The 12,259-nt window shown below is 39.1% G+C and overlaps 1 protein-coding gene across 1 annotated transcript; it reads right to left on the reverse strand.

Moving 5' to 3' along the window:
* Positions 1 to 574: 574 nt before the first annotated feature.
* LOC113288298 (probable sugar phosphate/phosphate translocator At3g14410) lies at positions 575 to 4,710 on the reverse strand. Its single transcript, XM_026537296.1, has 8 exons — positions 4,472 to 4,710; positions 3,416 to 3,523; positions 3,259 to 3,293; positions 2,167 to 2,279; positions 1,797 to 2,058; positions 1,310 to 1,575; positions 1,000 to 1,155; positions 575 to 903 (listed from the first exon to the last, which is right to left on the reverse strand). Exons 1-7 carry the CDS (start codon positions 4,571 to 4,573, stop codon positions 1,028 to 1,030), a joined length of 1,014 nt encoding a protein of 337 aa, XP_026393081.1. The 5' UTR covers positions 4,574 to 4,710; the 3' UTR covers positions 575 to 903; positions 1,000 to 1,027.
* Between the last annotated feature and the right edge of the window lie 7,549 nt (positions 4,711 to 12,259).

Consider the following 12,259-nt stretch of genomic DNA (forward strand, 5'->3'; position numbering starts at 1 on the left):
TATGCTGCAGAATGGAATTTGAACCCCTACCTTCTGATAAGAAAAAAAAATTCCGACTAGGAGACGGTGCCACACACACTCGATCAAAATAGATGTCATTTTAACTGTATTTGAGTTAACATTGTGCCTGAAACAAAGCACATTTTTGAATTGTGCATATGACGAGATGTAGTTGAAAATGCACCCAACTTTTTAAGTGTGCCCTCTCTAGCCGGACTTGTGATTTCCACTCGGTTTACTAAGTCGTGGAATTAAAAAACGAGCCTAATGTGAGGCTCAAACATGGTTCATAGACCCCTTGAACTAGGTGGATCTTCCAACATGCGAAAGGAATTAGTGTGGTAATTTCTATCATTGACCTGCATTGTGGATGCTTTGGTTGACGACTGTCAAATCCCATTTTCCTAATAGCATGGACCATTTTATATCATTCAGTATGTACTGAAAGACCAGAATGGGTAACAAGAAGTCCAATTAAGGTGTACCACTCTACATAAGACGGCAGAGTGTTGTTTTAAAAGGCCGAGAATTCATATCTGTGATCTGCATTCTTCTTGATTCCACAAGATCAAAAGGAAAAATTCACACGATCAGATGGCTTTATTCCTAATACTCAAAGATCATTAACAAGAGAACATGATACTGATACAGAAAAATAAATATTGAGTTGAGCAACAGTTACTCATCGTGGCTTTACAAATTACAACAAATCATTTTATGTAGAATACAATCAACAAACTTCAGGAGGTATCAAAAGAAGAAACTTCGTTGTCCCTTTTCCTGGTCCCTCCAATCTCTAATGAATCTCCAACACAGGAGGTTTTATCTCATCATATACAGTTTTTCGTGGAAAGATGACAAGTATCCTGTACCAGCTAAAGAATCGTGTGTCTGTTTAACGAACTGTTAAACATAGTACTGTGTCAGGAGATTGCAGGCCTATCTGATAAGAATGCACTTAATAAACACATATCTCTAAAATAAAACCATATACAATACCTCAAGACTAATTCTGAGACCCGTCTTTCTATGTATCTGTTTTTTGAGGAATCAATGTCACTGTTGACATCTCATCTTCGCGAGCTTCATCCGGGATTGGTCGGTGAGTTTCTTTTTTCAACTTAAAGTTATTGTATGCGGCCACACCTGCAATAGCTACAAAAACAAAGAAAAATATGAATACCATTTCAAATTTCAAGGCATATAATGGTATTAAAGACTTCATATGCCAGAATGCTGATCATCTTCATGATAACCACCAGGCTTTGCGCAAAAGAAAGATATATGTAATTCTACTGCTTTCATTTACCAATGCCGTAACCTAATAGGTTGATAACTGTCAGCTTTGTATCTGCAAACAAAGCAGCTGAAAGTAAGACGACCACCCAGTCCTTAACGACCCCCGCAACACGGATTGTCAGTGCACTTGTATGAGATATGACCAGGAAAACTGATAGATTGAGTGCGAAAGTACAAAGAGAATTGAGAGCCAAAGTTAGTGGTTGGAAACTCCAGTTAGCTTCATCCATCTTTGGCTTTTCAAGAAATATCCAGGGGATGAAGAGACATAGAGCACTGCAGCATAAAACAGAGACAGGTGATATTGGATGTGCAAACAAGACCTTAGTAAACATAATATGAAATCTCGTCATATCAGCGGCACATTTTTAACGTTTTAGACAACAAATTACCCATTCAATAGCTAAGATATTCCATTTTTCTTTCTCTCTTCCTACTATGCCCTCCATTTTCATAACTGAGACTGCATAAGAAAATTAAGAGAAGTTTATATGTACCTGAAGGGACTAACATAGTACATCACGGAAATCGGGTTTAGCTTCAGACCCTTCCTTTTCACCAAAATCTCCATGAAGATGAGCCTCAGCGCTTCTCCAACAACCCCACCCATTTGGTAAACAACTCCAATCCAGTTAACATTTATTTCCCCATAGGAAGCCACAAGAACTCCAAAACTGATAACAGACATAATAAGAAGCATTCTGCAGCTCATTACTTCCAGTCCAGCCATTGCACCAAGTAGGAAAACTGCCACGGGCACTATAAAATGCACACACTAATCTATGTTATACAACAATTTTTCTTCGAGTACGTGACTTTAAGGTTTAAGCAGGAGGTATTTAGTCGAAAATTCTTGTGAAAACTCACTGATGGCTTTCAACATTTGTGCAAATGAGACAGATATATAGAGGTATGCAGTGTTTCCCAGCCACAAAGTCATCGCGAACATTGCTCCAATTGGAACAACAGATTGAACATAACTGCATAATAAAAACCAAATTAGCTGCATTCATGAAATGATTTACTTTTTGGAATGCAGATATCCTTAGAAGTGAACGGTTAACTACAGTTTTGAATAACCAACATGTGCAGCTTTGGTTTGTCTGTCTTACACGGTTCCTCACCCTCATGTTTCTGAAAAAAGTACAAACGGCACCTAATTTTACATAAATACTTTACTAAGATAATATTTATCTTGGGTAGATGCCCACCGGAAAAGGGGAAACTAATGAAGGGTGTGCATAAGCGCAGAATGCATGTATCCAAACCAACATTCAGTAAAGCATACAATGATTTACCAAGAGTGGTGCTTTTCATTCAGTGGCATTCATATGTTACAAAAAAGACTATCTGCTGCACCTATGAAATTCTGCAACCTGCGGCATGTTACTAGCTTCCCCTTGGATGGATTAAATACCAATCCATTGACAGTTCAAACCAAGTCCCACAGCATGTGTGTTTCTTAACAAAACAGATTAAATGACGAAAGGAAGAAGGAGAATTTAGACCTCATCTACTCCAATCCTAGTACTCAAAAGCACAATAACCTCGGGTTACTTGTATTGAGTATGCTGTTATTTGATGATTACTCCGTATTAATACCATAGTTTTCTGGATTTTTGCTTTGTCGACACAAAGATACCCGTGTCAAACATGTGTGGGCACTTCAGAAGATCATTAATGGTCAGCTGGGTTGACCGTGATCAAATGGTGGTATGGCATTTGAGCTCAAAAGTGGACAGAATCTGGTACTTATCATCCAATTATATTATGAAGATATCAAGTTCTATGAATTTCAGATGCCTAGAATGACACTACACGTTTCAGAATGAAGATGTAATCTTGTATGGAGTTGATATTGCTGGGAAAAAAAATGTGTGGTAACTGCTACCGAAAAGGTCTTTATGAAAGTAGGCACTGAACAACTCAAATAAAAAGACAAAGTGATTTGTTCCTCACATTTCTGTAGTCATTCCTTCCTCAACCTTCATAAGCTGCGAGTAACACAGATGAATTGGGAAATTCCATTAATAAATTTGATTTATCGATGTGTTTACTGCAGCATAAATTACCAATGAACAGAAAATGATTTAGTCAGAGAATCTAAGACGAGTACCTTCAGAACTTTACAAAGGATAAAGCACACTACGGATGAAAAGACCATGTGAAGAAGAGTCAATCCAAGAGGGTATGGAAAGTTGATTTCTTTGGATGATAAAACCCACTACATGCATTGAAAAGAAATTGATGTCAGACACGTGAAACAAAGACAAACCAAGATACATAACTATTAAGAAGGAATTTGAAGAAAATGGACATAAACAATTGAGGACGGTTGATTAGCTGGGAATTACAGCATTTTTCACAGGAAGCATGAACATGAAAATAAGAACAATTAGGAATCACAACTGTTTTACTTTGCTAACAGATATATGCGCCTTTGTCATAATCATCACACAACGGAGGAGCTCTAAACCTCCATATAATATCCATACCAAAATTAAACCAAAGCATCTGAAAACAAAGCTCAGACTTCTGTATGGAACTGTGTATATTGTATTATAGGACCGATGTTCCGCTATATTCAAACCACGAGAGCATGATAAACAGTGAATGGTGGTCGGTCCTAACTTCATTATGCAGGTTAACCCACATAGTAAATATAATGGTTCTTTAGAAAATACAGTACCAGTAGATCCTTGAATAGCCGTTACAGATAACATACTTACTGATATACTTATGTTTATGGGACATCATTTTGTCTCTACCACATGGCATAGTTTAAATTGCACCACCCCGTGAAGTTCAATCCTCAAGTAGCCATCCAATTCAGTACCATAAGAGTCCTATTTACCATTGTATGTTGATCTAAGAGAGACAAAATAATAACTACCAAAAAGATTTCTATCTTTTCGCAAACAAATAAGTATCAATGTCAATAGTCGATAAACAAGTTTGTATAAGCAAAGACAGGTGTATACTTGAGAGAGGTCAATAATGAGCAGTGACAAAAACAGCAACAAAGAGCAGATAAATCGTATTTGGTTAAAGCTCAAATTGCAGATCAGGAAGAATTAAATTATAACTCAACTGACCCAAATAAGGACTTGTCATTAGGGGAACCCTAGAATGAAATGGAATCCAAGGTCAGAAAAGGAAAATAATTACTGACCTTATTGAAGAATATCTGCCCACTAGAAAGGACGATGTAGAGAAGGATATAAATATATGTGCGAGCTTCTTCTCCGATTGAACCCCGTATTCGATCTGCCATTGTTAGAAAAAACTATCTTTCTTTCTCAAATATTCGTCGTCGTTTATACGGTGCATAAAGCAACTAAGATTCAGAGTGAGTGAAGCTAGGGAGGTTGCTTGCTCTATTGCTAAATTAGGCGTATGTCCACGCGGGTGTCCCTGAAAAATGGATGAGAGTCATGGGACTGAGAGACGATGTTCTATTATTGGGAGTTTACCTTTAGATCCAGGGACAGCAAAAACAAAAAAAAAAAAAAAAAAAAAAAAAACGCATAGCTAGCTCTCACCCGTTCCTTAAAGGGTTTCATGCGTTCCAGGAGGTCCCAGGTTTAAGTCCCCAATTGCGCAATATGTCAGAATTTGACATAGATGGTAGAGTTAGCTTGCCCCCCTTGCTGACATAATCAACCCCTTATCTGCTCCGGCTCCCTTGGTTGGTTCCTAATGAGGCTCGCTGGTAGGCTAGTATGACATGGCTGCAAGTGTCGCACAATGATTGCGCGTTACAGAGTTGCAGGCCAAGTCAGTGTGCAGCCAGAATGACGCAACACTGCGTAGACTGTCAAGTGCTAAGAATGGCATAACCCTACAGGGCCAGTGAAGCGCAAAGGTAGTGCTACACTGTAAAGACATTTGGCTAAATAATGAAGCTTATTGGCCGACACAATGAAGCTTCATTGAGAAAAGGCAAGACAAAGCCAAAGTGGCAAGATGCAACATGCAACATATCCGTGGAATTGAGTTGTCCCAAACTCAAGGATGATGCAAGGGTGAAGAATAGGCCCGGAGTTGGTCTATGGCATAGTTCTAAGCTTTGGCCAAGGCTTGAACAATGCATATGCAACAATGGCGGGGCCAAACGCGCCATTGGTATCAATTGCTCATTTGGCGAGGTATTTGGATGTTGGCATCCAAATAAGCTAAGTGCAAGTTGAGTAAAGCGCAACCATTGCCAAACGTTGGCATGCCAAGTTGCGAAGTGCAATGATTGTCGGATTTGAGTTCAAGCTGTCAGTTTCGAGTGTGTGTGCATCACACGCATGCCAAAGTGAAAGAGCAAGTTGGAGACGGTTATAAAGGAGCTTTGTAACCGAGTTTGGCATGTCCTAACCGTTCAAGACAAGTGTGGCGCAATTTTTGCAAGCCAACACTAAAGTTGGAAGTTAAAAAGTAAGGCTGGCGGTTAGGGGAACTGCCTATGGACAAATGGTTGTTCATCGGCGTGCAACTGTGTTGCATACGGATTGGCCCTGGTTCTTGGCATTATAAATAGCCAGAGAAGCCTTGTAAATGAGTGTTGTTCAATTGAGAGAAGAACCACTGATTTGTAGAGAGTGTTATGCATTCACCAAGTGGGTGAATGGCCTGTTTGGTCCACGCGATGGAATGTGTTATATAATCTTCCTTAATGCAACAAAATGGGTTTATTGTGTTATATCTTTGTGTTTATTAAGTTACTGATATTGTGAAGTTGTTTGAGTACAATGATGCATGGAAAACCTCTTATGCTTATGGGGGGATGAAGAGTTAGAGAGAAAGAAGAAAAGACTTCCGTTGTGCAAAGCCTTTAGAGTGAAGGCGGATGCGTACTTTGATGCAAGTACGCAAGGCTGAGTGATTGCGGGTGAAGATGATTCACTGAACCACAATCATTTCCGGTCATGTCTCATGAATATTTTAGGTGATTAAATGGGCATGTGACAACTGGTATCAGAGTTGTGTTAGGGGACACAGTTGCTGATTTTTCTCTCTTTTACTCAAGTTGGTGTCATTTGTTTGTCAAATTCAGTGATTTTTTTTTTTGGGTTTCACTGGTATGGAGACTAGAAGAAGTTGGTCTTGTGTGGAAAGATCAATTGGAATGAACTTTGAAGCTTGAAGTAGCAACAGGCTAAGAAAGTTCATGGCAAAGGTGCCTGAATTCCATCCTAAAGTATTAGACGAACATGCGAGAATCATTGAAAACAGGGTTTTCAAGTGATGACATGACAAAACTAAGGAGTATACTGACTATATAGTGTAAGTCAGGTGTTAAAGTCCATTTTTCTCACAAGTATACAAATATTACGCATTTGGAATGCATATCTTTGTAGTGTTATCAGTAGCGAGTATATTACAAGTGGTAATGGGAATTTTGCGAATCCTGAATGCAAAGATGTTGTTGGCCTTTGCAGTGGAAAAAAAGATTGAGAACCTGTATATGCGATAGATCGAAGGTGTTTTCATCGTAGTCAGTTGGTGGAAGATTATAGTTATCCCTCTCGAATGCATGTACCTTGGTGGTAATGCAAAGTCTGGTTGCGAACCAGCATGTTTGTGGCAATGTGATGCCATGAAGGAAGAATTAGATGGCCAATTCTTATCTAGCATAAAGCTTATGGAAAGGTTGAAGAAATAAGCGCAAGTTAGGGAAAAACCGATGCACCACGGTCTTGAGTTTGTAAAGAGTTATTCGTTGATGCTAGATGCACATAAGGAGTGTGTTTGCACCTAGTTTATGAGTGGGATCAGTATGCTTGGATAAGGGTGTCCAAAGACCTGCATTTGATCATAACCACAAGTGGATGTTCTTGTCGACTGCAAATCAAAAATTGTTGCTACTGAAGTTGATTTTGGAGAAGGGGAAAGACAAGAGTTGCCAGTTGTGCATGGGAAGTAAAAATGATTTCCAAGTTTGAAGAATAATGTGGCATTCTTGCTTCATGGAACATAGGCAGTGGCGCCTCGTTTGCAAGGATTGTGGCCTTGTTAATATTGTCCAAAACGTTTTTCCTAGAAAAAGTCATTGAGTGATATGACTTTGCCGTGCTCGATGGTGATGCTCAGAATTATCAAGTTAAGTCTGTTCCAGTTGTGCAAAGGTGCACAAGTTTGCGTTACAATTCGGGTGTTGACTGGCATAGCAGATTTGCAACAGTAGCATGCGCCAAATGGGATTTGGGCATGGCCAATATGCATGATGCGTGAAGAAATGTAAGTTAGGCGAATTGTAGATGCATGGAGAAGAAGGACAAAGTAGTGGTGATGCATAAAGATGGCATGTGGCCATTATTGAAGAAATCTTCATGAAAGCTAAAGCAACATGATGGAATCAGTTTGAAGGAGTAATCAACTAATTGTCAATTATAGTGTGCTCCGTTATGGGAGTGGCATACGAACGTTGATAGTTGGAAGAGTGCATGTGGCAAAGTGAATTGCTACATTGGGGACAGTAGGTGTTGTCTCGCTTCCTTTGTTGCTTAGAAGTGAAGATGGAGTCAGTATTGCAAGGCTTGTTAGGTCTTACAAGTTGCAATCAGTTGGCGCGAGTATTTGCTCAAGTTTGAGTATACTTTCAGTTTGGGTCGAGTGGACCTTGGTGTTGGAATGAAGTCTCTCTATGTAAGATAGTAGTGAAGTGAAAGATCTTGCCTCTTTCTTTCAAAGTAAATCTAGTTCGCGTGGAAGATGCTACATAGCATATTAAGCCATAATATACAATAGAAGACCTGAAAGTGAAAGAAGCAAATAACATAGTTGGTACCATAGTCGAGTTTGTTATTGAGAGTTATGTGGAAGTGCGAAGGCATTTGGCAGCGAATGCATGGAGTAACGCAGCAAGAATGAAGATGTAAGTCCATCAAGTATATGAGTTAAGAGTAACTCATTGTTAGGAAGAACATGATGTTGTTTTTCCTCCATGTTAAAGCGTAGCAGTTTGAAAGATAAAGTGATGCTTAAAGTGTCGGTTTCAAAGGCGCGTGAAGAGGAACCATGTCCAGCGAGGCAATAGTAAACGCAGGGTATCCTAAGTCATGGCTAACATCATGCATTTCATTCGAGTTTGCACAGGAGTGTTGCAAAATGATTGAAGAACACTTAGTCTACAGTAAGGCCTGTTGAATTGCAACAGTGAAATGTCAGTCGAAATTGAAGGCGGTAAGCTAAGTTATGCATATCAGGTTGATATGTTGGTTGTTTGAAGTGTACACTTAGGCACAGAATGGCTGGAGAAAATATTTGTGATGTGGATGCAATCGAATGAGGACCATTTGTTTAGGGTTAGCCAAAAGAGTACTTTCGAATTTCAGAGGAGTTCTGAAAATGCATGGCAATAGATCACAAAAGCATTTGGGTAGGGCTGAACATGGTTTCGGTTTTCCGTCGGAGGCGGACAGAACCAAACCAGTTACTAATGGATTGGTTATGGTATAAAAAAATTAAAACCGACATTACTGGTTCGGTTTTAGTTTGACCTAAAACCGAACCAAAAACCCATGGAAAACCGATAAGTATAGGCCGTTGATTAAAATCAGATATATTTAATCTACCACGTCCATCTCACACTTTGAATATGGAATTCGAAGCATGCAGAACTTGGAGTTTATGTATTTTGAATCTGTAATGTTTATGTTTTGAACTATGCTTATAAACTTGAGTTATGAACTACACTTGTATGCTAATTATATTCTGCAGGTAGGTTAAAAACATTCAACTGTGTTATTTTTTTTTAAAGATTTGAAATGTCAGTTTCAGAAAACTGACATACAGTCGGTTTTCCATTAACCCAATGGAACTAACCGAAATCGGCTAATACTATTTGGGAACCGAACCAATGGTTAATAGATTGGTTTGGTTTAGATTTTTAGAAACCGATAGTATTGGTTTCGGTTTGGCTAGAAACTGAGCCGAAACTGACTATGAACAACCCTACATTTGGGTGTTGGGATCTGAATGAAGTAGAGATTGAAGCATAGTCGACGATGCGACAATGAAGTTGGAATTCATAGGCTTAATGGAAGGCAAACAAACTAAGTGGCAGCATAAAGTACTAGGCAGAGAAGTTTTGGCAAGGTTAAAGGCCAAACAAAGTTGCTGATTTCTGAGTTAGGCTCAGAAGCGTACAAGGCCAGAGAACAAGTATAACGAGTATACTTTGTTTCGTTCAACGAGGGAATTGAACGGATTAGGTGGGGGAGGTATATGACATGGCTGCAAGTTTCGTACAATGATTGCGCGTTACAGAGTTGCAGGCCAATTCAGTGTGCAGCCAGAATGGCGCAACACTGCGTAGACTGTCAAGTGCTAAGAATGGCATAACCCTGCAGGTCTAGTGAAGCGCAAATGTAGCGCTACACTGTAAAGACATTTGGATAAGTAATGAAGCTTATTGGCCGACACAATGAAGCTTCATTGAGGAAAGGCAAGACAAAGCCAAAGTGGCAAGATGCAACATGCAATGTTGGCATTGATGCATATCCGTGGAATTGAGTTAGCCCCAACTCAAGGATGATGCAAGGGTGAAGAATAGGCCAGGAGTTGGTCTATGGCATAGTTCTAAGCTTTGGACAAGGCTTAGACAATGCATATGCAATGATGGCGGGGCCAAACGCGGCATTGGTATCAATTGCTCAGGCAAAAGGAATGCAAGTGATGCATATGAAGTATGAAGTTGAACTAAGCAAGTCAAGACTCAATTGGCAGGGTATTTGGATGTTGGCATCCAAATAAGCTAAGTGCAAGTTGAGTGAAGCGCAACCATTGTCGAACATTGGAAGGGCCAAGTTGCGAAGTGCAATGATTGTCGGATTTGAGTTCAAGCTGTCAGTTTCGAGTGTGTGTGCATCACACGCATGCCAAAGTGAAAGAGAAAGTTGGAGACGGTTATAAAGGAGCTTTGTAACCGAGTTTTGCATGTCCTGACCGTTCAAGATAAGTGTGGCGCAATTTTTGCAAGCCATCACTAAAGTTGGCAGTTAAAAAGTAAGGATGGCGGTTAGGGGAACTGCCTGTGGATAGATGGTTGTTCATAGGCGTGCAACTGTGTTGCATACGGATTTGCCCTGTTTATTGGCATTATAAATAGCCAGAGAACCCTTGTAAATGAGTGTTGTTCAATTGAGAGAAGAACCACTGATTTGTAGAGAGTGTTAGGCATTCACCAAGTGGGTGAATGGCTTGTTTGGTCCATGAGATGGAATGTTTTATATAATATTCCTTAATGCAATAAAATGGGTTTATTGTGTTATATCTTTGCGTTTATTAAGTTACTGATATTATGAAGTTGTTTGAGTACATTTATGCATGGCAAACCTCTTATGCTTATGGGGGTATGAAGAGTTAGAGAGAAAGAAGAGAAGACTTCTGTTGTGCAAAGCCTTTAGAGTGAAGGCAGATGCGTACTTTGATGCAAGTATGCAAGGCTGAGTGATTATAGGTGAAGATGATTCACTGGACCACAATTATCGCCGGTCATGTCCCATGAATATTTTAGGCAATTAAATGGGCATGTGATAGCTAGCACGGCAACCTGTTCAACTAATGTAGTAGTACGCAGTTGGACCCTAGCTTGTTATGCTTCCAACTAGTTTCCTGTAATAATACTCTTAAAAAAAAACTTTTAATCAAATGGAAACTCTTCGCACAAATTTACGTTCAAGGCGTAAAGAAATTTTTTTTTTCTATAGGGATGTAATAGATTTTATGGGCTTCATAGGATTCCAGTGTCAAAAATGTAGATATGGGAGACCTTAATCTATAGCTAAAGCCATAAATACCTTTTTCCTACAATTAATCTAAATTTTTTCTTCTTCCTTTCATGTTCTTCTTCATTATCCCTCGTCTTTCGTCTTTTTTTTTCTTTGATTCTGAAAACGCGGGGGTCTAACAACCATACCCAACAATTCGTTTGGCAATCTGAGAGGACTTACTCCAATATACTTTATAGAGAATCAACTAGACAGTCAGACTCAATCTAGAGTAAAGTATATCAAAGAGTTTAATATCTCTAACTCTTAATTCAATCCGCAATCAGCAAATAGAAACCTACGATCCCAGTTGAATAAGAGGAGTAACTTGAACAGTACCAAAGACCAATGTTCAAGTGTCAATCAATGTAAATCAACAACCCAAGGTTGGATATTCTACTTGATTGATGTTAACGCACAACCTGTGATATTTCAATTATATAACAAAATATAATGCGGAAAAGAAATAACACAGACACCAGAATTTTGTTAACGAGGAAACCGCAAATGCAGAAAAACCCCGGGACCTAGTCCAGATTGAACACCATACTGTATTAAGCCGCTACAGACACTAGCCTCCTATTAATTAACTTCGGACTGGACTATAGTTTAATCCTAATCAATCTCACACTGATTCAAGGTACAGTTGCGCTCCTTACCTCTCTGATCCCAGCAGGACACTACGCAATTAATTCCCTTAGTTGATCTCAACCATAACCAAGAGTTGCTACGACCCAAAGTCGAAGACTTGATAGACAAATCTGTGTCACACAGAAAAGTCTATAGGATTGAATAAATCTGTCTCCCACAGAAATACCCAAGAGTTTTTGTTTCGTCTTTTGATAAATCAAGGTGAACATGAACCAATTGTTAAACCGGACTTATATTCCTGAAGAACATCCTAGTATTATGAATCATCTCACAATAAACTTAATCGACTAGCGAAACAAGTTATTGTGGAATCACAAACGATGAGACAAAGGTGTTTGTGATTAATTTTCTATCTTGTCTATCGGAGATATAAAATATCGATCCAATTATTTCAATTGTACTCAACACAATAGAAACAACAAGATCAGATCACGCAACTACAAAGATAATAGTTGGGTTTGGCTTCACAATACCAATGAAGTCTTCAAGTCGTTAACCTATAGAGTCTCGAGAAGAAACCTAAGGTTAAAGGAGAATCGACTCTAGTT

Source organism: Papaver somniferum, chromosome 6 (assembly GCF_003573695.1).
Source record: "Papaver somniferum cultivar HN1 chromosome 6, ASM357369v1, whole genome shotgun sequence".
NCBI classification, from domain to species: domain Eukaryota; kingdom Viridiplantae; phylum Streptophyta; class Magnoliopsida; order Ranunculales; family Papaveraceae; genus Papaver; species Papaver somniferum.